The sequence below is a fragment of the Tinamus guttatus genome, unplaced genomic scaffold (assembly GCF_059628265.1).
Source record: "Tinamus guttatus ecotype Peru unplaced genomic scaffold, ASM5962826v1 Tinamus_guttatus_pri_ptg000716l, whole genome shotgun sequence".
NCBI classification, from domain to species: Eukaryota; Metazoa; Chordata; class Aves; order Tinamiformes; family Tinamidae; genus Tinamus; species Tinamus guttatus.
In genome coordinates, this window is record NW_028289250.1 from 1,099,972 (window position 1) to 1,127,582 (window position 27,611).

General features: G+C 38.5%; 1 protein-coding gene across 1 annotated transcript in view; it reads right to left on the reverse strand.

Annotated features, from left to right (window-relative positions):
* Positions 1-27,611, reverse strand: part of MTHFD1L (methylenetetrahydrofolate dehydrogenase (NADP+ dependent) 1 like) — a 137,680-nt gene that overhangs the window by 93,345 nt on the left and 16,724 nt on the right. Inside the window, exons 8-17 of the mRNA XM_088537067.1 lie at positions 27,292-27,403; positions 22,522-22,598; positions 21,666-21,763; positions 18,427-18,600; positions 11,862-11,998; positions 10,564-10,610; positions 8,428-8,535; positions 7,443-7,517; positions 4,203-4,305; positions 1,228-1,304 (exon numbers count right to left, since the gene is read on the reverse strand). Coding sequence (XP_088393193.1) covers positions 1,228-1,304; positions 4,203-4,305; positions 7,443-7,517; positions 8,428-8,535; positions 10,564-10,610; positions 11,862-11,998; positions 18,427-18,600; positions 21,666-21,763; positions 22,522-22,598; positions 27,292-27,403 — 1,008 coding nt within the window. The remainder of the gene's footprint in view (positions 1-1,227; positions 1,305-4,202; positions 4,306-7,442; positions 7,518-8,427; positions 8,536-10,563; positions 10,611-11,861; positions 11,999-18,426; positions 18,601-21,665; positions 21,764-22,521; positions 22,599-27,291; positions 27,404-27,611) is intronic.

The window sequence follows — 27,611 nt, forward strand, 5'->3', positions numbered from 1 at the left end:
TTGCTCCTGCTGTGCTCTGCCATTTTACACAGGTGTCATTGATTTTAAGAATGCTGGAACATCACTCCAAATATTTATAAAATGCATCTGTTAGCTATGAAGTCCTGTTTTATCTGGCTCTCTGGCTATGCTCTGAAATGAGTTTCGCTAACTGCTCTTTATTTCTCGAGTCAGTAAAAACATGTTAAAACATGAATGGATATGTGCGTAAGTCCAGTACATCAAAACTGCATGCATCAAGGTCATTTTAGCCAAGCAGTACAGAAGCAACACTTGACAGTCTTATGTTGATAGTACTTTGTAGCAAAACAACCCACGCTAAAGTCAGCCGCATAACTATGGTAGTAAAGCGGTGCACAAAAAGCCTGGCAGAACCTAGCTTAAAGCTAAGAACCATGAATCACTGATAAATCTAAACACAGGAAAACATATTGAGTGTTGAGAGAACATATACCATATTTTACAGTCACAGTCCACTACCAAAGATGAGTATTAGTTGATTTGAATTTTTTGTAAGTTATAGAAAATTCTCTACTCCATGTACTCAAAACCAGAATAAAGCATATGTCTCCAAAATTTATTTGACTGTTTTATTTAATTAAGCAAAAAGATTAAAATTACTGTGAGATTATTTTTCTACTCTTTATTGAGGCACAAAACATCAGATGTGAAATGATGAAAGATGTGATTTCCACAAGTGATGCCTCATCTATAACACACTAAGTATTTCCTTCACACCAAAGTAGTTAGAACCTCATGAATGTGGGCTAAATTACAATAATCTTTCTTGAATCAGAAGCAAATGAGTTTGTTCCACCAAACATTGCTACTCTATACTGGATTTATTTTCATTTACTCATGCTATTCAGTCACATTTACATAACTGAGTTTATTTACTCAGAGATACACTTGTTTGAATAGTGACAGTGAAGTCTGGCATTCAATTTAGCAGCCAGATCTTTAATAAACTTCCAGCATTCCCTAATATATGCAAATTTTTCAAGTGCTTTTGACACCTTGTGCAGTATACATTGAATTGTTTCTGAAACTTCAGGCTCTGTTACTCATTAGCATGGTTGGCTTCCCTGCAACACCACTACACAGATCAGCAGATGTTAGCAATGCAATTCAAAGAGATTTGTGGAAAGAGTTAGAGACTGGCAAACATCTCTCCGTCTCCAAAGCAAAGTCTGCCCAGAGTAAGTTATAGTAATTTCCTTTACATACCTGACGGACAAATCCTTTCTCAGTATTTGCCTGGCCAATAGTAATTTTCCGTAGGAATCTGTCATTGGTATCCACCACTAAAACAAGGGAAAAGCAAAACATGTTGTCAAAGATCTTAATTCTTTCCAATAATTTTTCATGTTTTTACTATACACCATTCAGCTCCTTGCACAGCACAGTGTAAGCAGATAAACATGCCTCTGCACGTTAACAGTGGTACTGACTTGATTTCTTCCCCTCTGTTTGATACCTTTGGATGACAGTTTGAAATAACACAAGCACTATTTCTCTGAACAGTATCTGAAGCTAACAGATGCTTGACATTCTAATGTACAACTTAATATTTTACCCACATAGGAAAAATACGCTTTGGTAGCTACAAAGCACCTCCGATCTATCTCAAATCATTTACCTCTGTATTGACTTGTTAAAGGTTGATATCTAAGACTACAAGATACAGGTCTGTTTTTCTTTATAAGGATGATTATGTTGTCAGATTGATTCTTCCAGACAAGTCACTTTATTGCACATCACAGTAACTAACTCCACATTCAGCTGGGTAGCATTCACAGAGTTTTTCTTCCAACTGCCAAGACCAAGCATATGTTATTTAATATATATTCAGTTTCAGACAACTGGCTTCCTAATCTGGAAACACTTTGGGTATTGCAAGGGCATGCCCAAACCACGCCATGGAACTGCTAACTTCATTTACATTGCAGTAACCCAAATTGTCCGTTCTTGCACAGACAACAATTTTGGAACCAAAAGGAAGAACTGCGACCTGATCATGATGTTTCTTAGGAGGAAACACCAGCAGGATATTTTTCATTGTTAGAAGCTAAGACCAGACTGCAGGACTTTTCCTTTCCTGGGATGGTTCCTGGGATCCCTTTGGCCCTACAATCTTTTGATCCTCCTGCAGCAATCCTAAAAAAAAGAGGCATAAGGTTCTCTTGACCAATTTAATCTGCAATCTGGCAATCAAGTCTTTTTTTCCTAGGAAATGCAGATTTGAGTCATATTCAATATAAGGCAGAGGATGTGTAAGATATGACAGACTTTCCTGAGAGTTGCCCATACCGGAGGATAGTGACATTGCCTCTTCCCTCCATCAATGCTCATGCTGTTTTTTATAGATTAACAAATTTGCCTGTGCAGAAACGGCCAATGTAATTACCCGAGGACAAGAGGGATTCAGAATCTCAGTTCTACACAAGCCGAGGAGGCTGAGAAAAGCAAGATTTCAGTCACCTCCCCTTCTTGGTCATTTCACATGGGGCTGCTGCAAATATGTCGCATATGCTTTCTTCCATGGTATTCAGGCCCCTGATTTCCTTAGGAATCCCATTTAAGGCATGGTACAAAACAGATGTGGTTAACATATTTTGCTTTCTATTTATTTATACTGTCAATTTATCTTGGTTTCTATTTATGCAAAGCCATACTCTGAACTACTACAGTACTGGCAGGAACTGTGAACAGAGCTCAGCAGGAGGAAGCAACAAGCTTATGCCAAGCTAGGGGACCATATGCCACTGCAAAGCCAGATGGCCAGCTCAGCTCTCAGGCACAAGCCTATCCCCTCTCCTCATAGGGAACTCACTCCCCCAACAGCCTTAAGCAGGCCTTACTGTCCTTCCTCCTACCTCCTCTCAGGTACTGCTGAGAGCATGAACTAGCCTGTGCACCAGCTTGCACAGCCAACAGGCAGTTTTTCCTCTAGTTCCTTCCGAGGGATTCAGACAACCTTAATCCCCTTACCATTAAATGATAACTACCACCTGCAACTCTTTCTGGTCACTGGGTCACACCAGCTCTCTCACTGCAGTCACACTAATTCTCCAGGAAGATTCCAATAGCTGCACTAAGAAGTAGAAAAATAAGGAGGATTTTTTTTTTTTTTTTTTTGACACAAAACCAATTTTACTTCTCCTACAACCTGCCCTCTTCCTTACCCAAAGTAAACATTCAGGGAAAAATTAGGTTCAATCAAGAGGCAGTGTTAGGTTTAATGCATTCACTTCCTGATCTGGAAGTGAATCTGTGGAATCTGGATTCCACAGAAAGGGGCAGCTTTCCTTCTTTTTAGTGCGTCGTATCTGTAAAGTCTTCTGTAGGATGACAATGAACTTCAAGCTTTTGACCTTTTCTAAGGAGGCAGATCCTGACTGTAAACATTTTCAGACAATCTGACATCTCTTTTGCCCTATCCAGTAAATTTTCAGTAAGAACCAAGCTTCACAAACACAGTCCCAAAACAACACTTTCAAATCTAAAGCACTCTTAAAAACACTTCTTTATTTTTTTCCTGGTAATATTTAAAATATTCCACACAAATCTCTGCGATGTGCATAAAACCTTCCCCACCATTTGCTTGAGATGACCTGAGTAATTTACTTGACAGCTGTTGAGTAATGTTGCCTCCTCTCAAACCTCTGCTGATCAAAACAATGAGTCACATTACACTGCTGTATTAGTCCTTTACGCCAATGCAGGTTCTCTTCCACGCACGAATACAGTGTGACTAATAAGAAACATCCTATGTCACATTCCACAATAGTATCTTGAAAAAATATCCTGAGTTTGAGGTGGTAGGCATATGAAGGACACAGCAGAGTGCAGCCAAGGGTTCTGACTTCTCAAGAGATTCAGCTTATTTTAGTGATATTCCAGTCAAATACTCCATCTAGCAATCAATTTTGATTGATTGTTATGAAGAGGAGGTGAAAACGCATCTTTCACCTCTTCCAACCATCAAAGTAACAACTTAATGCTTTAAAAAATTAATAAATAAAATACAAAAATTTCTAATGCCTATTAAGTCTCTGAGCTACCCAAGCTGCTTACCTCTCACAGAGTAATCCATCCTTCAGAATTCACAGTCCCTTGTATTACTACAGCTATTTAACCAAGATTAAATTTTTAGAAATCATAATTTAACAGTCAAAAAGTGAGGCTTTCTGATTACATACCTCTTTGCCATGTTATAGTTAATGGGTCAATATCAAGGCGCACAAACTTGCTGATCTCCTCTTCTGTTAAAGTACTAGGATCAGTCTTATTTATTCCCAGCCTCTAGAGAAAAAAAGAAGATAAATAAAGGCAATAAAGTGGCTGTTCGAAAGCTATAGCTGGTTTGGTTTATCTCTCTCCCCTTAAACAAGCATTTGGGAAAGAAAATAAGTCAGGGCTGAAACTATTTATAAAAGCACACAGGAAGAAATCTGTTACTAAAACAAGCCAATATGGATGGTGAAGGGAAATGAAAAACAATAAAAAATGTAGGCTATTAAATGAAAGATCTGTTTTCACACAGAAGCTCTCAACATAAGCCGAGGAGAAAAATCAACATTATCAGTCACTTTGAAAAAGATAAAGCCAGTCATTTTAAATGAAAGTTAGGGAAATCCTTTTGAGAGTATTAAGTGTTTCCTCCCTACTCACCATTGAAGATCAGCCTCTCAAACTGCTTGGGAAGCTCACTTTCAAAAACAGACATGGGCATTGGGGTATTTACCATTCAAGGGAGAAGGAAAAAAAGCTGTTGAGAAACAACCTGCCGTTTCTGTCACTTGATACCCTTAAGGAAATTGCTACCTACAGATTTCCACTCCAATTTTAATGAAGCAGGGCCATTCAATGGTCAGTGTCCTGCTAATATTTTTTTAATCCATTTTAACTGAATTTGAATTGAATTTGACAGAGTTAGCAGAAGTCTTGGAAATTGTTTTCTACATATTTAATGCAAACAGGCAGACAGATAAGGGAGAAATATGCCCGGAGTGACCCTATCAAGGGAAGCTGGTCAGAAACCAGTGCCCACCAGTGCCGCTCTGTTTGGTGTCACAGATAGCAGGGAGTACAGGCCAGCAACACCCCCCACACACACATTGCTCTAGTGCTGTTGCAAGGAATGCGATCTCGTATCCATGGACCAGCACACAAACACAGGAAGAGGAATAAGAAGAAGGTAGAAGTATTGTGGGAATGAGTTTAGGGAACTTCAGCAAAAAAAGCAGAGAGATTTTGTGGAAGCAGAAAGGGCACTGGAGATTTGGGACAGAGCTGGACATCTCTGTGAAGGGAAACAAAGAACACTGATGAAGAGAGGAACCTGAGAAAGGGGTGATAATGAATACTACAGCAGGGAGTCACACTGGAGGGCAGCAAGATTACTCGAGACTCACAAAAAAACAGAGGCTGGAAGCTAGAGTTATTCCCTAATGCCTAGAGCAAGGTATAGAAAAGAAAATCATATTTAATTCAAAGGAAACCAGGCTTCATTAGCTCTACCACTCATAAAACAATTTAGTTTTGGAAGACATTATCCAAACAGTGCAGGATAAGGCTAGCAATCAAAAATTACAGATTTACAAAGAAAAAAGCCTTCTCTGTAGAAGGCTCTATTGCCCCATTTTTAATAAAAAAGAAGTGAGCAAAACTCATTACAAAGGCATGCTTTTTATCACCATTCCTCACCCTAAACCCAGGGGAAAACCCACTCAACATACTTAGCCAAATAATGCATCTCGTATCTTTTTTTCCTTAGTGCATGTGTTAGACAGGGCCCGTTAACATTAGTGACTACATTCCCCAGTGATAACATCTGCACAAGGCATCTTTCAACAGAGGCTCGCAGCAAAATTTTCAGCATAGCTTTCAACTGTCACGCACCAGGAGAGCTGGGGACTGGCACTGAAAAGTGAGCAGACCATCTCGGCGACACCTCTGCTCAACCCAAGCAGCAAGGGAGAAGCTGACAGAGAGCAAGACACAGGCCTGACACGCACAAGGCACCAAAGAAAAGCTTGAGTCGTCAGCAGCGAAGGGGAGGTGGCAAGCTAGGAAGTCTTTGGCCAGTGACAGGTGAGAAAAATGGAAAAAGAACTGAAGAGCAAGGGAATGAGAAGAGTAGTCCCAGAGTTAAAGTAAAAAGCTAGTAAGAAAGTGTGGGACTGCCTGTACTTACACACCCAAATCACATACTAAGTGAGAAGTTTTAACCTTAATATTCCTTTTTGGACAAGGATGTACCCCTCCATAAAGCTACATGTTACCATCTGAATTTTATTTTTATGCATGAAGAATCATTAGACTCAAAATAATTCAGTTGTAATGGAAATTGTAACATGCTTACTTTTACAAAGATAAACATTTTTTTTTTCAGTTGCAGATCCTTTGACAGACAGAAATCTCTCTCTGTTACAGAGATGCTCGGTATGCTATGAACAACACAAACACCACCCCCATCTTAAACCCTACATACCAGCCTATGAACAAGAGCAAAATGAAGACATCTCAACGTGCTCAAAACTTCTGCAAGATCTGCTCTGCCACAGAGGCAAACAAGCATCACCCACATCTTCGTTTAGGGTCATCCAGACAACCGACCAGCCCAAAACCTCAGAATGTTGCTGGCAAGTATCTTTTAAAAACAAAACCCCCCTCCTGCTTTCCACACTCACACTCCCAGGGCAGTTCCCTGTGCACTTGGCAGGCAGTTTTTGCCGTCCAGAGGCTCTGGAGCAATACTGGTCAGGCCTCAAAGGCCAATAACAATCATGGAACTGGATGCAGAACACTGAAGTTATCCTTAAGGTTCACGTTCAAAATTGCCCTTCCCCAAGAGTAGTGGGTTGTGCTCTTCTCCATTTATTTATACGACTGGCAACATCCTATCTGGATTCGGTATTCATATATGAATTGCATAGGAAGTTCTTTTGGAAAGATTCAGGAAGCGTGATGGGATATACCATGGAAACAAATGTGTTTCTGTCCCTTTGGGGGAGAACATTGTCAAATAGACTTTAATATATTCTCAGAAGTATATGCTATAATAAACTTTCAAAGCCAGAAAATACTGTAAAATCATAAAATCTGTGTTTTCCTATGTTACTTTACCATAATAGGAAAAGCATTTCAAAAACTCTAACCTTAATATTTCATCAGGAAGGATACAGTATTTACAAAATATTATTGATTTATTTCAGAGAAGAAAACAGTGAAAATACTACTCACAAAAATAATATCAGACACAGATCCTGTTACTGCAGGAAGGATGTTTTCAGAAAAAGTCTGGACTCAATAAATTCTTGTGGAAAGTTTGTATAAACTCAGTCCCATACCTCAAATAATTTGCAACAAGTTGCAATAAGAGAATATGTTTTATGAAGAGACACTATAATCGAGGAGAAAATACATTAACAACTTACTCTCAAACGTGCAAGCTGAATAGCAGAAAATCCTCTCACACCATTAACTACTGGAACCAGTCTATTATACAAAGCCTAGGAAAAACACACGGCAAGTTAAAGCAAGAAAATCTTACAACCAAGTACTATTTATATGAAACCCTGATCGTTTTATTTTATTTAGATTAATTCCAGTAAGAATTTTCCAACTAAGTTGTGGACTTCTGGTTAGCCATTTAAAAAACAATTCTGAGAATGTTGATAAGCTTTCAGTAATGCCTGTGATTTAGCAGTCTAAAATCAATTACCAATTATTATGTGTTTATGTCTCACAGAAAAATTGTTTCTGAAATTCGAATCTCCTTTAAACTTTTAGCCAATGTAACTCAATTGCAACCAGTTTTATTACTCATGCTACTAATATTGTTTGCAAACAGGCTTAAATGCATACTTGTATCATGCCAAGAGGACAAGTCCTGTTCATTTTTATCAAGGCAGCTAAAATAAAAAATAATAAATAAATAAATGAGGACCCTTCTCTCTCCAAAGATTCAAGTTGTATTTGTGTTCAGGTCACCACATCCTTAGTGGAAGACAAGAATCCCATTTATTTTCCTCATAGCATCCTCCTCTTAGGGTACATCATAAGCAAGAATACATCATAACCTTGACTTTTAGCTTTAAAGGGAGTTTACAAATTAAGAACAACAAGGAGAGATAATGTCCTTTATTAGACTATTTTGTACAGCTTGACAGCTTTTTCAGCTATTGTTGACAAGCTTTTGGGCACATCTTAAAGATTGTTAAAGACTACCTTAAGAGAATGTATTTGACATAAAAATATATTCTATAACTATTTCCCAGCAGAACATACAATGGTCCTAGCAATAATTCCCATTCACACATGGCAAAATCATAAATAAATTATTATTCTATTTGGAGCTACTATTCTATAGATAAATTGAAAAGAAAAAGAAATCATGTGATATTAGAAAATAATTCTCACCTTATCAGACTGAGTATTTTCATGCAAGATCCTCGCATCAATAGCAGCAGCGAGTAAATTATTTGCAGCAGTTATAGCATGAATATCTCCAGTCAAATGAAGATTGAACTATTGGGTGAAAACAGCAAAAGAGAAGCTTTAAGAAATCATTTAACTCAATCTGCTGAGTTATACAAGTTATACAAAGACATTTTCACCTGTGCATGTGGTAAACTACCAAAGCCCAACAAAGCCACAGAGGTCTTTTTATTCCTTACTAAATGATCCTGGAATAGAAAGCCTAGGGCTATGGTTCCACATCATTAATACCTAATCAGTGCAAATCACAGTAGAAATTTGACCTGGATCAGATGCGCAGATTTCTGCTGAATCCCCCTGAGCACAGTGTGCCGGCTTTATGCTTCCATGCCAGCTTTCTCCTAGCTAGAGGAGAAAAGGCTGTGCCTAAGCTTTGCTGATACTAAGTTTGCTCATCAACATTTTGTGGAAAAAACCCGAAATCAGCAGAGCTAGATTGAATGAGGATGTGGGTTACATAGGCATCATGCTTTTTATCCGATCAAGAAGACAGAAGGCCAGCTCTAATGATATTGTGGTACTAACAGCCTGGGGGCAGCAGCCACAACTGACCCAGGCCCTGGACTATAATCATACCGAAGTGCAAGAGAGGATCAAAACTATCAATAATTGCTACACTAGCGCTTTGTGAGAGCAGCTGTGCACTTGCAAAGTGCAACCTCATTAGTTCAGGTTGCAAAATGGCTTGGGTGAGTCCTAAGTCAGATTCTTTATCAATGAAACCTAATTGCAAGATCTGCAGGTGGTACACGGGTAATGCGCTTCAGTCCCTAATGGTGACAGAAGGGTGCAAACCAACCGGTGGGCTGTACTGACACCACGTCCTCCAGCACCCACAAAACACACATATGTCAATAGAAAGCACTCAAACCAACAAGTGCCCTACAAATGAGGAGACTTTGGCACTGCATATTAGTTTCTACCCTTCCCTGAAAGCAGCAGGGTGAAGGCTGAGGAAAGGGTAGTGGTGCCACACACAGAACCGCTTTGGATCCTGTCCCTACTACGTGATGGGATGACAACCCCAAGTCCTCCTCCCATATCTCTCCTCCTGCTTGCCTAAAGATCTAGGTGCTGTTAGTATCTGTGCCCCTTTACTCTTTTAAAGAAGAAGAAGAAAAAAAAAACACCTTCAACTACAGTGTACTTATGTCCCTGGACAAACAGCTAGGTGTGCTGAAGACAAATGAGAGAGGCTAAATGAGCCACCTAGTACTGGATCTGACAACAGCTAACTGACAAGAAATACCAGACACAGCCTAAAATTCATCTAAATCCTTGCCTCAGTCTGCCCATAAAATGCATGGATTGTTTAGATTAGGTACCTTGAACATTGTATACTACGGAAGGATGAAGATTTCAGTCAGAATATCACTGTTTTCACAGTGAAAGTATTTTGAAAGCATACATCCATCTGGTTGACTTCAAAAGCTAACATAGGATTTTCAGAAGTACTTGAGACCTAAGGATAATGCCATCTTTAACAGAAATCCATTCACATAAGGGTGAGGGAAAGCTGCAGATTAATGTAAAGAAAACAATTCTTTCACTTTGCCAGCACATGTGAAAAGGTCTTTTCACAGGAGACCTCTCTATTACCATTTCTGGACTAAATTATCTTCCTTTTACTTGCTTAGCAAAAGTTCTGGTATTTATCTCTCAAAAATATTCCGGATGTGCCTCATGGTAAAATGAATCACTATCAGAAATGGGTCAGCCTGGCTAGGAAAAAAAATGCCACAGCTGGTGACTTCATTAAATTAACATTAAATCTATACATGAAAGTTCTATCAACCAGACCTAGGTCTCTTTCTACTTAACCTGAAAGGTAACGCTTTCACACGTCTTTTGAAAAAGATGTCGATGTAAAAGGAAATAAATATCTTTAGTCAGCTCTTTATCTTGCATCTTACACATAGACAGTGCAGCAAACGTCTGAGTGATAGCTGACACTTTGCAAACATGTACAAATACTGCAGGAGCCCCTTGGGCCACCACCTCTCCCAGAGAGGGCCCAGTATGTGTTGCGTTGCCTCCCCTCTCCCTAGTGTCTCTCACCTCCTCCATGGGAATCACTTGGGCATATCCACCTCCCGCTGCTCCACCTGTGCAAGAAAGCATATGGTCACACCAGACTCTCAGCAGATGGGATAAAAAAACCCCATCAACATACAAAGTAAAACATTCAGCTTTATTGATACGCTTCATATTTTAATTTCTATTAGGAAATCAGTCATACATTCAGATAAAAAGGAATTACTTCAGCCTTCCTAGCTTTCTAATACAGACTGTGAAAGGGAATTCCTGAGCTGAAAAGAAAGTCTGCAGCTGATGGCTGGTCCAGGCTTTGGCCAGATAAGGGCTACTCACTGCTCCAGCCCAGGCTTAGGGCACAGTCATGCACATGCAGCAGTTGGGAGGAGAGACACTGCAGCTACCAGCAATCACTGCTTCCAAATGTAACCTTCACACTCTTGCCTGAATGCTCCTTTCCCACTGCTTCCCAATATATAGTCAAGTAAGTTCACTGTAACTATGCAAAAGTTGAGTGGAGATATTAAAGCACTCACATGCACCAGTGTTGGCTGAGAAGCACCAAGCACCCGGAGCCTTCCAGCTGAAATCAAAATTGTTAACTTAAACTTCAGCAAAGCAAAGTGGAGCAGATGGGGAGTGCTTGCCCAAGCTAGGCATCAATCTCAGCTGAGAAACGGCAACACACACCCACAAAAATATGTGTATTACTTCCTATCAACATTGAAGACAGGCTTGAACTCTGGCTAGCTCTTACTTGGCCCTCAGGCCCTTGTAGGATTTCTGGACTAAAAGACAGCAGCCCAGGATTGGGAGAGACAACTCTGAGAACGAAGCAAGAGACTCATACCTTGCCAAGCCAAAGAGGCAGACATAGCTGAATCACATACCAACACAACCACATCATAGCCATGACTGCCAGTTACTCTGGCTTGGATATTGCAAGTCAAATATGTGAATTTAGGATTGCTTCTCAAGGAAGAGTTAAACAGCAATTTTTAGAGACATTTTTTAAACTATCTTCAACAAACAGAGTGGGTGGGAGGGCGCACACGCACATAGAAAACTTCTTGCCTAACTTATGCCACAGCCTTGCACCATGTGTAGGTTTTATATGTCTTATCAATACACATAAGTTCATGAATATACACATGAACCTGGGATGGGAAGATGTGTCCAAGCAGTAGGTACGCACTTAGCAAAAATACAAGACAGCACTATTGAGGTAAGCCACTGAGTTAATGAAGTAACTAAGGAATTTTTTTAAAAAAATACATCATTTTAAACTGAAAGTAGTCATACAGTTTGCAAATATTAGGTACCTTTAACTCCGAAAGTAGGTCCTTGGGAAGGCTGTCTCAGACAGGCAAAGGAATTTATGTTAAGGTGTGCAGTAAGAGCCTGGACAAGACCAATTGTGACGGTGCTTTTCCCCTCTCCGAGGGGTGTAGGAGTTATTCTATCAAAAAAAGAAAAAAGAGACTAATCAAATTCTTTGCTGATGTCATCCTGGCTAAGGATATTAGAACTTATGGCTTTTGGTTTCAATGAAGAATATTTGTACAACAAATTTCAATAAAATTACTCTATCTCCACAAAAATACTACCACAATGTTATTTTCCTAGCTCAGGCTGGAATGCTAATATACATGTGTCTTCTATTTAAGTAATTTACTATGACAGCAGAAAAAGAAAAGATTATTTTGGCAAAAATCTCTAAACAGAATATATTGAATTTAGACATTTTCATTACAGTGTAGAAGTCTCACTGATTTCATTAGCAAACCAACCATCAAAACGCTCTAAGTATGTATTAATAGTTTTATGTAGCAATGTATGGGATGTTTTATTTCCACTGCTCAAACTATGAATGAAATAATAACATACTTTAACCCAGAGAACAGATGCTTTTGTTTGCACAGCTCAACTATCCTTTCTTTAACTTCCATGTCATCATAACCCTCAGCAACTGATTTTTCAATCACACGGGGCACAAAAGGTATTGTACTTAGCTGACCATCATGTACTTTACATTTATGTTTCTTGACACCTTTGCAGATCTAAGGCCCAAGTTGGACAACTCGACACACAGTCTGACGTCCCACACAGCAGCTCAAAACATCCATGCTTGGAATTCCCATGTCTGCTCTAGAGAAACTCTCCCTGAACAGGGATGGTATTTTAAAAAGGCAACCAACCTCAATATAAAGACTCTCTCTGTGTTTCTCACTACTTAACTGTAACAAAGAGACAATGATGGCTGATTTTGCAAATGAAAAGCTTCTCCATCCTGGGCAATGGGTAAAACAAGGAGCACTTCTACTGGATGGGAGAAGAATCCAGCAGGATAGCAAAAACAAAAAGTAAACCAAAAACAGACAAACCAGACAACCAGACAAACAAACAAAAATCCAAAAACAGCAACAAAAGGCCATAAAGAGAAAAGCTTTATGCTTGTCACATTAGCTTGTCACAAATCTATCTTTTACATCATTGGATTCTAGGCTTAAAAAATCCACTGTTAGACATGAAATCACTTTGCATCACATTTGTCTGTCACAATTTGGGCATCAGAAGCAAGAAATAAGAAGAAATCCTAACCTCCAGAAAAGACTAACACATTTTCTAAACCTAACCCTTCTTCTGATCCATGCTTCCTCCTGACCCACTGCAAGAGGAGAGTGCAGCGCCCATTTCCTCCACCTTCATTTTTGTATTTCTGCTTGTTTACTTGTCAGTCCCCTTTTAATTCAGTCTAAACACCACTTCCTGCCTGTTTTTATTATTGCTACTGCTGTTGGTGGTTACCAATATCTCTGAACATCAGACACAGCTCACATTTGACAGACTTCTGAAACAGTGTCACTAGCTTATTTATTCAAATGCAGCTTCAAACACAGCAGAAGACTAACTCCTCAAAGACTGGCAATTGGCATGCTTAGAAATATGGACACTTCTTAACACTATCATGGAACAAGTGAAATAAAAGATAACATTCTTCATACTCAGTGTAAGAAAGGAATTTGGAAAAGACACAAACTTCAACAACAGACAAAAAAAGAAAATAGTTATATAAAGAGCAACATCTACTTCTTCCAGAAGATTCATGCAGTCAAATACCACTCATATATACACTCATATAACCTGCCTGTGTAAAACAAACCAGAAAGCACTGGGAATTTTCTAGAGGAAAGCTCCCTTCCCCTCCTCCTTCCCCTCTCAGCACCCGCCCCCCCCCCCCCCCCCCCCCCAAAAAAAAAGGTTAAAAAAATGAAATACAGCCCAGCTCACTAATCAAACTATGAGGGACTGGTTTTCCCTTTGCTGAATTTCCAGTATTTTTATACTCTGCACTAGTCCCCATCCCTACTGGGAATGTGAAATTCTGTAGGAACCAGCAACCACAAAAGCAGGGGTGAAAACGCGCAAGGGCAAGTGTATTTTCACTAGTGTATTCTGGCAAGCACGTTAACTGTTTGTGACAGCGAGGTGCATGTCAGCATAGACTGAACCCTGACTTAAACAAACCACAGTAATTTTCAAAATGCACATTTTCAGGGTTTTCCTCAGATTATTCATTTTAACCTCTTCTCTCTCTTCTGAGAAGTCCTACGGTTCTTTGCTCTCTTGGAACTGGAGTTACTCATATAAATATCTACAGCCTCAAAATATCTAAAAGGCAGTTGTGATGGAGGAAGAAAATCAAGAATCAAACCTCCATTAACTCTCTAGAGCACGTGCGTGAAGCACTTTCCTAAGAAAACTGGTCCACCATAGTAGGGATGAATAGGCAAAAACCTCTGGAAAGCTTAGAACAGCAGCCTGTCTTTTTAAGTCTCTTTCCACCTAACTCACCATCCACAAAACATAAGGACTCCGGCAAATCACACTATTGAGCAAAGTCAAATTTGCCTGGATAACTCATTCAGCTAACCCTAAATTCTCATCTAACTTGAGAAGACTTGTTAGGACCTATTCTGAGAGCTTCAGCAGTAGCCTGGAGATTACAGGATAAATCTTAAAAATTACGCAGTTATTGGAGTCTCTGTTTTACATGTTAGTCAAAAGCAGCACCAAAATTAGAGCAAGTTTCTATTCTAATCATTTCTTTAGTAAAGCTTCAGTTTCTTCCCTTTTGCACCTGGCCTACTTCAATCAGTTTTTATACATAAATTAATCCATCTAAGGTTTTGTGTAGACATTTAGATGTTACTACTGGCTCCACTTTTTTATTTTTTGCTAGCTATACTACTGAGTATAAACATTTGCAAGTTCTGTTGCTAGCTCATAGAAATATAAAATTACAACTACTAATGGCTAATGTTAAAAAAACCTTTTAAAAACACTAAATTTTAATGAACTTCAAGAGACTTTAAACACATTTGCATTCTTCCTCCAATTTCTTTAATATGTTTTCAATGTAAACACAGAAATCCCACAATCATTTTCCTTCTTAAAACTTCTTTTGCCACCTACCAAGCAGTTACCAGCTCCTTGGCAAAGTAAGTTTTCCATAACATGGGAAGAACTTCTCTCTTTGTGTATATCAAAACAGAGATAAGAATATGCAGACTTTATGTTTGTTTGTTATACATCACACGAGCTTACAGCAGAGCTATTTCTGCGGGAAAGCTACATGACGTCTGACAAAGGAAAAATAAACAAGCAGTGAGAAGATTCACTCACTGCACCAGCTGTAACCTCCTCGCAGTTACTGCGGCTCCGGTGAGGCCAGCAAGAACTGTAGTGCTTAAGCGACTGTTCTTTCCTTTAGTTTCCTATATTTAACTTGTCAGTATTGGCAAATTTGAAGACTGCAGCAAGTTCATCATTCCTACACGCACGATCCGCACGAAAACCTGCAAAGTTTCACCACTGAGGAAGGGTGAAATATTTCTCGTAAATGACAAACTCATCTGGACACATCCTCCTTTCAAGACTACAACTCAAACTTATTTCTGAGCACAAAAGTGCTGCATCTTTCTCTGTTTGCTATAAGTCCTCATGGAGGTTAGGTTATGACAACCTTGCAGTGCCATCCTCAAAAAGGCACCTTGAACTACTGGATATGAAAGCACAGTGATCACTATTAAACACAAAAGACTGAGCAAAGCCAGAAGTAAAGAACTCACAATTACAAATTGTTAAAGAGTGATAAAGACCCAAATAATGTAATTCCAGTGAGTAGCTAGATAACTCTGTAAGGAATAATGACAAGCTGTCTCAGTGAAGACTTGGAACTATCAGGCGTTTCACTGCATCAAAATGGTAGTTTTTCCATTCACTCCTCATCATCTCCATGTTCTTTTGTCTGCCTTTTTTCTTTTCATTTAAGCACCTCAAGGGCCAGTAATTACAGTGAACACAAACATAACCTAACACTTGAAAATCTCCATTTTCAAAATCTGAAAATTCCATCCTTAAAATAAGACATTCACTATCATACAGCCTGTGCAAGCATTAGACTACTATTTATCATTGTGAATTTTTATCTTGCTGAAATAGTTTAAATACATAATAGTATTTTGTTTCTACTCTTCGGTTCATCACAAAAAAAAATCTATTGTTGTTAGGAAAGAAGTACTACTATATTTTACAAAAATATATATTTTAAAAAGGCAACACAATTGTAGCAAAACAAAGCATTACATTTCACAATTTTTCCAAATTCTATTATTCCACAGGCTTTACTTCATTCATCTTCTTGCTTTTTTGAGGTGAAGTTACCTAAACTGAATGATAAAAGCCAGAGCACTGGAACATCTGAAAACAAAATAATGGATCATACAAAAAGCCTAACAAATTTTAGATGTAAGCTTCATACTGTGTTTCCCATTACGCTATCTAGATGCTTAAATGCATGATTAAGTTAACCCAATGCACTAAACTTAGTCTCTATGTCATACACAGGAATTCTTCATTTGTATACTCTTAGCTTGAAGTGAACAGGAAGCCATATGAAATAACATATCCTTAAATATAATTTTAAGGATAATATTAAAAGGATAATATTAGGAGCATGTACACAGACAGCTAATGCACAAAAACTAACTACTTCATGATAACTTGTGAGGACTCCAAGTTGCCCTGATACCAGCCATTTAGTAAGTGGAAGATCAAAAAAAATAAAAGGAGGGGGAGAAAGAAAAAGAATAGAAAAACAAGCCCTTCTACACAGAATAAAAAGCGGGGGAGGGCGGAAGAAAAAACTAAGTTGTCATTTCTGTGACTATTTTTGAGTGACATTATTTGTGAATCAAATTGTAATTTTTCAACATAAAAGGCATGTATTAGATAAGGCATTTAGCTAGATTTACATACATCCAGAAGCTGTACCTGACTGCATTCTAATGACTTCCCAATTAGTAGCAACTTTTTAAAAAGTCATAAAGAAAACTATCTTTAGATATATAAAAGTTCAGAAGAACAATAAGGGAATGTCTAGTGCACCGGGAATAAAGTAGATGATGAGAATTTGCAACAAATATTCATAATCTCAAAACATTATGAAATAGTTGCACTTAACTATGGAGTTTTAGGCATAAATATTGCTGCCTGCTTCATGGACAGGTAATGAAGATCCTGCAACTTACAGAACAAGAAATATGCACATCAGATCAAGTACCAGAGGTAAAAGCATAGACCTTGAAGTTTCTTTCCTCCACTTTTTTTTCCATTTATAAAATATATATTCTAAGTCAGTCTTTGAACTCTCTCAGAAGAAAAAGACCCAGTGTTGCAGGCATCTTGCCCAAGCCCTCCATGCTAACCCTTGTGGGACAAACTATCAAATGCTGAATCTAATTTTCTTCTCTGAGCAAAGAAAATACAAAATAAAACCTTACTGGAGGAAACCAAGCAGAGCAAGTTCTTTTTTCTTCTACTAAATAACTGTTCCACATTACTACAGAAACATCTTTATATGCTATAATTCTATAGCACCAACTTTAAAGACAGCTTTACAATTTGCATGCCCCAGCTTTCTAACCAACATCTACTAACCAAGGACAAACTGAGGTGTCTTCAGCCTGAAACAGCTCCATCTTGGATAATGCCAGAAATCCAGGTTTTCCCCACATGAAGGTACTTAAGCAATTTGCAAAATGCTGACTGATGAATCAGTGCATAAAGACAGTTTAGAACAGCCTCCTCGCTTTGGATAAATCTAAAACTACTACTTAAACCTGACAGGTTCTATTTGCAAGGATACACCTATATCAATTCTTTGGGAAAGTAAAGCATGCACTGAAATTAAAAATTAATGAAAACCTTCACATATCTGTTCACAACAAGGAATTTCTACTTTACAAACCAGATAAATTAAACAAGTAATAAGAACAGTGTATGCAAGTACAGAAAAAAAACGCTATTCATAAGCACAGCACATAATTCTTGTTGAGCATAGCATTTTCTATAATCGTGAGAATTGAGAGTAGGATAAGCCCGCCTGGAGACATGGCCTCATCTCTGAAAAAAAACATAACTGACTTAACTATGCAATTGTTTCTTCAATAAAAAAAAGTATTTATTATTAATATCAACAGATTACCATGCAACTTCTGTTAAGGTTTGTTTATAAACGGTCATCATGTGCACAGATTTAAATACTCAAACATTTTAAATTCTGATAAAAAAAAGGAAAAACACTACACTGCTGAAGACAACTTTTAGGGAGCTTAGAACAATCTACTTCTGTAGCAACACTTGCTTCAGAAGACAGGTTGTGTTATTGCATGTCAAAAACTGCTTGCCTGTGAAGCGAGTGACATAGAGCACAAAACATTCGGCAGTCTTTCTTTTGTAGGATATTAAAAAGATACAAGTTGCATGTTTATATTACTATGAGTGGAAAGAGTGTACATTAATCACATTACTCTGCATTCTTACCCAGCAACGAGAACATATTTTCCATCTGGTTGATCCTTTAACCTTTCCAGCAGGGACAAACGCACTTTGGCTTTGGTTTGGCCATAGATTTCAATTTCATCTGTAAGCAATCCTATCTCCTTGGCAAGTACATCAACAGCTTTTGGGCTCTGAGCTCGGGAAATCTCAATATCACTGGAAAAGAAAACAAATAAGAGCCAGGAGATTTCTCTCAGCTTAGGTGGTCGACGACAGAGCACAAAACAACAGCAAACACTCCAACAATGGGGTTATTGTAATCAGTTTTCAATCCTCTCTCACATTTTATTACCCAAGTCTAAATATTAGCTAACACCTAATACACCACTGAAAATCACATGCAATGTTTGTTAATTGTTATAATTTCATGGAGTTCTTTTGTTTAATCCAATTCCAAATATTACGTAATTCTTTCATATCAAGCTAGAGACATGTCTGTTCGATGTTCAAGCGTGTCCCACTGGAATGGGTCTTTCTGGTTTTGTTTTTTTTCTCCTCTCCCCCAGTATATTTCGGCACATACACTTTAGTAAAAAGCACATACATTCCTTGGCCCACACTCACATAAACACATTAGCTAAACACGATACTGCCCATGTAGCGCCACAGCAAAGCAAGCTAAGCCTCCCTACTCCCCCAAGAGGCAATGGGAGGAAGCAGGTAAAGCATTGGAAGAGGAATTCATGCTCCTCCCCAACATAGCTAAATTGAAAGTGACCACACAGCAGCGGTTAATACACAGGGCTCAGGCCAAAAGTCCATGTAGCTCACAAACTCCTTCCAAAATGACTGAAAGTGGAGGCCTCAGCAACAGCAAAAGCATGGAGCAAGAACACAGCGATTCCTCACCATCATGTTGGTGATGACCCTTTGTTCTGGCATTTCGTGATTTAGACCTGGGGACTGTGGTTAAATCCACAGGCCTTTAGGGATTTCTCCTCTGTGAGCTTGACCCAATTGCTCCTGGAGCCCATCTAATCTTTGCACAACAAGATCCCACAGCAGTAACTTGTGTGGCTCAGCCACACAGGATGTGAGGAGTTGCCTCCTTTTGCTTTGAACCACTCACACCACCAAAAAAAACAGGTTATAAAAATTACAGAGAAATTAATCACTTTCAGCCTTTCCAGGCTAAACTTCTTCCTTCAGTTTCAATTGATAGCAATATTTTCAAGACAGAATCTGGCAATGGCATTAAAGCTAACGCCCTGCACTTTTTCACGGTCTGCAAGACCTCAAATATCCACAGATGAACACAGAACTACTGCCAAATCTCAGCTCCAGGTGTTAACTTGAGCTGTTTTGCATCCACCAGCAAAAGATCAGGTTGTGCCAACTTAGCTGCTTGTAATTCTTTGAAGATATCCTAAACTGAACCACTACTCAGTTCAAATTCAGAAGATACTTCTCAAATATCCCACACGCACACCTTGCAGCAGCTAAGTGGCATCATCTACCCAGTCATTGGCAAAAACCAACGCTAAAGGGCAAGAAGCTACTGAACCACGATACTGCAAAAGCTGGGCCATTTTGTTGTGTTCACTCCTACTAATCTGGAATCTGACTTCTTTCAAAGACATACTAATCTTTGCAATCACATCCTCTTGCATAAAGGGATGCAGTTTCAGTTGTCCTATGTATTACTTCAAACACAACTAGATACAAATATGAATGAAAAACAGAAGGTGCGCTGGCTCACAAACGTCCCATGAGAAGGAATACTTAAGTTATTTAAAGTTTTTATACAGAACTCTGCCCGGAAAAACAAAAGTCTCAGAAAAACACTTATCAAATGATGAGAGTGTGATCCCCTGAGAACTTTAGCAAGGCAAAATCTGCAGAGCGACCTAATCTCTTACTAAAATAATTGATAAAGTGCAAGGAGGGACTGCTTTGAATGCCAGAAAGTTTGCCTGCCTTTTTCCTTGCCTCCCACCAACAGTATCAATCTGTTTTAATAGATGACATTAGCTATTACCTCAAATATCAAAACAGACTCTAAGGACTATGCAGTAGGTTGGAGTCTTTTTCCTCCTTGCATCTCCTGCCACAACTGACTTCCTTGCAGAGTTTCCTTTTGAAGGAAACTATTGTGCTTTTGCCATTCTGCACACACCACTGCCAGCAAAGAGTAGAACAAGCAAAAGTGACCTAGCCCTGCATTTATCAATAAGTTAAAAGCTAACAATTTCTTAGATCAATTAAAAACATTTTTAGGAGTCACATAAAATTGACCCTTGGTAAGATGTATGCTGCCATCATTTCCTCCCTTGATGGTTGCTTCTGAGCCTTCCAGGCAAATATATTTTTAACAAAACAGAAACCTTTTAATAGCAGATTACATTTTGACATATGAAATCAAGTTAGTTGCAGTATGTCCCTGTTTCCAAGTATTACATAGTTAGACCATCGCATAGCAAGTTGATGAAAGGCATAATTTGGCAATAAATTGACATCTATGCCTTAAATATCAATGCGACTAAACTATGTACACAAAATTTGGATGTCAGAATTACTTCAGATAAAAATCATTTTCTAAAAGATATGACATTAGAGGTTTTATATTAACTAGCATTTAGAAGCTCATATTTGTACCAAGATATTTTAGTTTGATAAAGAAAATATTCGCTATTTTGGAAATATTGGAATTATTTAATAAAGTATGTTATTCATTATTAAACTGAAAAAGTACAACACTGGATCTTCTGCCTGAATAAGAATTGTTAAAACAGAATGAGGACTTTTTCTGCGTTCTGGAATTTTATTACTGTGTACTTATAATAAAATCCTCAGTTCATTTCCAATATTTGTGGATATGACTCAAACTGACACCCAGAGCTCATGGAAATCAAAAAGCTAATGTTCCTAGTTACAGTGCTTAAGTAGCTTTCCCACATTTTAAGTGAAACAAAAATCTGTTTTGGTTCGGATTGGTCTATATTTTGCATTTCTGTTGCCATTCCCCAAAGCTTCACCTCTCTTCCTTCATCTGGCAGTTTTAGGACTTCATCAAATAAAGTTTAGCCCCAATGCAGATACTAAAAAGAAAAAATGACAGGAAACATGAGAACATGGCCACAATAAGGCATACAACAAAGTGGCACAACCTGTAGTCCCCATAAGCAGATGAAAAAATCAGGCACAGACATTTTTGGCATTCATACATATTTAAACAGTTGGTTACCTATTTAAAAATAATAATAAAATAAAATAACTATCACCTAGGCACTGGGGAGAGGGGCTGAAGTTTCAAGCAGCGGAGGTTCCACTTCCTGTACTGCTGGGATTGGATCCATCTCTCTAAGCTTTTCACCATGTTCTGTATTTAAGCAAGAAAGACAGCACACACCAGATGCATCATAAATACTGAACAGTACTCTCAAATGATCCCAAAACAACACTGAATGAACGTCTAGGACAAGGACTAACAAAAACAAATTTGGAATTCATTGAATTTCATGGTTTTAGGGTGGAATAAAAACTTCCATTGCACTATTACACTAGTATTGTTTATTCAGATTTCAAATGGAGGCAATACCATTTACATAGAAGTGGCAGAGAAAAAGCTCAAATGAGGCACTGGAGATTTTATTTTGGGTAAAATGGAGAAAGACTATTATTCTCTCACACATTAAAAAGACTGGAAGTTATTAATTGTTCACAAACTGCCTCATTCTCTGAAGCTTTCTGAAGAGCAAGTTGCCTCCCCATAAAACAACACATTTTTGGACACTTTATCCATCATTACACAAAATCACACACAGGTATAATTATTCCTTAATTGCCTTGTAAGAATAGGCAATATTAGTTCATTGACACAAGGGGTTCTCACAAGCTTTACTATAATTATCAGAATTATGATAAATAAGATACGAATTTACTCTAACTAAATGTAACAGGCATCAGTCACCCCAATTAACAGCTTACAGGGTTACTGTTACAGGGTTACTGTTAAAATGGAAGGTAGGCAGCATTTTTGAAAGAACAAAACAAAAATTTCAGAAAGTCCAACTGTAGAAGCAATTTCTACAACTCAAAACAGAACACCAATTTTACAGTGTTTGAAGTTATACTAACCTGCATTCGCATCGCTATCGCAAGAGAACAAACATCATTTTCTACAGGATGGCTGTTTTGCTGACCATGGTGTTTCTCTGTAGAATGAAAATATTGCACTAACAAATCAAGAAGCTTTGGTTAGTGGGTACATGTGTATTTGAAAGCCATGCCCAAGCAAACAAACCAGAAAAATTTGAATGCCAATTTGCAACTTAATGTCACTGCCAAAATTATAGGTGGCTTCTTTTATAATTAAACAGAAATCACCCAGGAAGGCTGATAAGGAAATAACGTGAAAATCAGACACCAACTGTAAGCCCTAAAGCATGCAAGGCAAACAAACACTTGCAAACAACACAACCTAAACATACTTGAAAAGAGAGTAAGAGACAACAGAAATTGACGGCAGAATCCAAAAAAATGTTTTTGAACAAAAACAAAGAGAAAGGGGAATAAGAAAAGCCCGATGGTATACGGATCTGAAGAACTCCCTATATTTTTAGCAGACCACCCGAAAAAACTTGATCGAGTCTGCCTTCATTTTCATATGCCCATCTCAGTAAGAGGGGGAACAAGAAAATGATCAGCAAGTATTAGAAAGTATTATTATCCAATGGAATTTAAAATTTGAAATCAAAATATGCAAAACCGAGCAGCAAAAGCACTCTTCACTGGCATGACATTAAAATTAAAAGCAGACATTCTTTATTACAGTGACTCCAGTTTTACCGACATATGAGTGCTTCTAGTGGCAACATGTCATGTAATAATTGTGCATTAGCTACTCTAATTAAATACATTATTTTGTCTTCTTCCTGCAGTTCTCCTCTTGGCTTGCTGTTCTGTTGCTGCTTATTAACTTTTGTCTAGATGCAATTTCTCCAAGATAAAATTCACATGTTAGTCTCCGTGGGCCTATCAAGACCTTAGTCTCATTCTGAAGGGCGTAGACATAAGTAATAAAAAATAACAATTGTGCACTGACAGCTTTAGCCTTTCTCCCTCAGGGGAGCTTTACTGCAAATCCTGACCTATCCAAGCTCTCGCTCTAGTTGTCCCTCCTGTACCCACCATAAAATATTCACATTATCTCGTATAATTACCTCTCCTAGAGAAAGTCCCCATAGCAGAAGGCCACAGAAATCCCTGGCTGCAATCAGCAGCACTGCAGACAGAAATGTGCAGAGGAGCCAGCACACCACCAGGCCATGAAATACCCACTGCCACCCATACTCACGACTATCTCTAAGAGACCAAGAGACTCTTTTTGCAGACACACTCAGCCTCATTCAACTTTTTTGTTAATTCATTCTCAAGCATTATTGCCAACAGGCATCTGTGCTTCAATGATGAAGGTAACCAAGGTGACAACACCTAACATCAATCTCTAAATAAGAAAGCATCTAAAAAGGCCTTCTATTTCTATTAACACTTGTTATGCTTAAAACAAAATTTCTGGCGATGCTGAGATTTCAGCTCAAAGACAGAGCTTTACTGGAAATTGCAAGTCTATCACAGTCATAAGTTGACTATTGTTGTGTTGAGACCAGACCGGGAGAGCTGCCAAAAAGACAAATTAAGTAAGAAGAATGAAGCTAAAATCCCCATTCAGACAGCTGTACTTTGCAGAAATAGTTCAACTTCTTATGTTATTTGGCTAAAAATGTCTTCTTTCTTTTAGAGTAGAGATTGCATGTGTAAATATATATTGAAACTGGGTATTTCCCTTCAATAATCCACTTCTCTCAGTAGTGAGTGTGTACATACTACACACTCACTAAGGAAAGACAACTAACTAAACTCTTTCAGGAGGTGTGGGTGAGGCTAGAGGTAAAACTGATGCACACACAAACCAGTAAGACGACCACAGGATTGCAACATCTGACTTAGGATAAATTTTCCCTCTGGGGGCTAGAATAGTTCTCTATGTGCTGGATTTATGCCAGAAGATCAGATGGACCACAGATGTTGTGTTTCCCCCTCTAATTCACCCTAATAAATTTGTACCCTATTGTGCAGATGGGTAAGAGCTGCTGTCCAAAGTCATCCGCTCAGGCAGTCTGGTAGGGTCATGGGGGGAAGCAGTGGAGGAATGGTTGAACTTCCCACTCAGATACTGACACAGTATGGACTGGAACTTTCAAGTGACCCTGGAGGAGTCTGACCTCAAATTCCAAACAACTTTGTCATTATTTCTTTAAGAAACTTATTCTTAACTTCTATAGATCTACATACAAACATATGAAGCATAGGCTATCACCAATCACTTCATTTCAAATTCCTGTCACAGTAGAGCAAGCCCCTCTAGTTCTGCTTTCCTGGCTTATATCACTACAGCCCCCCAATATAACTGTATTTGCAACCTCTGAGAGGTTTTAAAACACGTGTGTTAGGCTGCATGTATAGCTACATGAGAAATCCAGCCACTAGACTGCAAGAATGAAAGACATTTAATGACCGTTTCTGCTTTCAGGCTTCATTTAACTCCTGTGACCCTACAGATGTTAAGTTGGACATTGAGAAAATCCAGAAAAAAATTAGAGCACCTCAGCCAAACAGATTTCGCTGTGTATTGAAAGTGAAGAATCACTTAGAAGACTCACACTGGTTTCTCCAAGGTCATAATTGTTCCACAATGGGCTTTTAATAAATATCTTGCAATTAAACTAAGTGCATTCTTCCTGTCAAACAGACACCTGTGTTTTATGTACCTCTCTCGGTGTGTCTTCAGGCCAACAATTCTTAGAGCTGCTAAAATGTGCTTCTGCTATACTTCTAGAGCTTCTCCAAGATTCTGACAAGCTCTAAAGCAGAAGCGTAAAGACAGACAACATTTGGTAGATAAGTCCCTATTTACACTATCTTGTTAAAAAATCTCATGCTGCTTTTCAAAAGAATCACTACAGTTAACATGCAGCCTGCTGCCACAACTAGATAAACGGAGAGAAATCTATAGGCTCATGCCAAATGTTACTATCAGTCTATTTCCTGCCTTAAGGACAAATGTTGCTGTGGTATGTGAACATCTTGCAATGTTTGAATGCAGTTGCCCTAACAGCATTCTTTCAGGGATGGGAAATATCACTATTATCTTGAGTTCTATAGCACAGCCGAGGCTTGAAGACACTTGAGACATGCCATGCAGCCATAGCGCTCAACTTTTCTGTCCCTGAGCCAGGCTCCCTCTGCAAGGGAAGGGGAGAATTAGGTGTCTGAAGGTGTTTCTTTCTCCAGACAGCATGCAGAGCTGGCTTTAATGCTTTTAAGCTTTTTTGCTTAAAAGGATTAAAACAAGGAGGGGCCACTCCCTTCTTTTAGACGTTATTGCTGTATTGCCATTTTTTCCTCTCTTTGCCCCTTTCCTACCTTATATAAACAGTACATTATACCAGCAGGTTGGGTGCCTGAGGAGAGTGGCCACATGCCAACCCCTGCTCAAGGAACATTCGTCAATTATGTCCAATAATCTCTATGCAAAATAAGTGGGCAGTGAAGAGATATGGTTTCTTATAATTATTAGATTAGCATTTTTAGTATCGAAATTACTCTCTACTCCTTTTTGATTTAATAAAATCTTAATTATTTTCCACCAACTTGCACACCATCAACAAGGGGTAAGACTTAGTATGCACCCCTCAAATATCCGTTATGGTCAGAGCACTGTCCTGGGAGGTGACAAATGCTGAAACGCCTTTGGGCAGTTAAGTAAATTTAACCCAGATCTCCCACATCCACAGTGTGTATTCAAACCAAGAGGGCATTAAGAAAGAAGAGAAAAGATCTCCTCATATGACCACGGAACAGCAGTTGCTTTAAGACAAGCCTGATTTTCAATAAGCTCTACAGAGCGTGTCTACTGAATTTTTCTACAGGACCATGAAACTAGTTCATCTTGGCCTCATGTTCATTATCCCAGTTTTATATTTTAGATATCAATAAGCACAGGTATGATAGCTTTAGAAAAGCACATTTACTGACCAGACTACCTATACATTTCTTTATTTTCCTATTCAATCACAACATAATGCCATCAGGTTACTGAACAGCCAGGTTCATATGTAATATCCTATTAAAAAAAAAATCTAGAAAATACACAAAAATCTCTACAATATCTTAAGAAAATTTATAGGAAACATAGTTTTAGCAGTGGAATAGAGTAAGTTCTGGGAAACATTCTTAGTTCTGTCCCAAACAGAATACCGAGCATTTTTCAGATGAGAAATTAATGAACACATACCTCCTCACAAAACAGTACTAAGTTATGTTTAATGGGAGAGCGGGGGAAAAAGATTCTTTTCATAGGAGTAGCTGCCCTAGAAGACACTCTGTCTGTACTTGACTTCGTGATTTTTCTAATTCATCCCATACACATCTCTAAATACAGCTTTGCAGCTCACCACAGTCAACATTTTTGCCCTCTTTCTTTTTCCCCCTTCCTCTAGGTTGAAGCCACAGAAGTCACAAGACAATAAGCTGAAGTAACTGTATATCTGCTTATCCAAAAGCCTTTCCTCTGAATTCTCAGAATCCACAGGATCATGGCTTATTAAATATAATCCTGATATGATGAATCTGTTCTAGTGCTTCTTCCCTTACCCGACATATTTTTCCTATTTTTATATTAAAGACACACGTATATAGCCCTCATACACCTACACCACTTTAAAAGGCCCTCTCCCAAATACACAGCTTTTAATCACATTTTGTTGTCCTCAACATGTTATACACTTATTTCAAAGACTCATCACACGCTACTTTCAAGAACTATTCAATTTAAGCTCCTCTTACCTGAGTGAAAGTCACGAGAGCAATTGATAACAAGGGCTCCAGGCTTTATCCAGCTGACTGGAATTTCTTCAGGTTTTGTACTGCCAACTACCACCACATCTGCCTGGTGAAGCTATCAGCAGCCAAAGAAAAAAAGACATTTTTAAATTAGAAATAGTCAAGAATACACAATTTATATTAGATTTATGAAATAATGGTCCTTTGAGGTAAGCATTTGCAGGCAAAAGAAAAAATCTAAACTGAGGGCTCAGCTGAAGAACAGTTGCACTGCAATTAAGTCAGGGAAAGAAATCATTAAATTGGGTGAGTGGGGTCAGTAA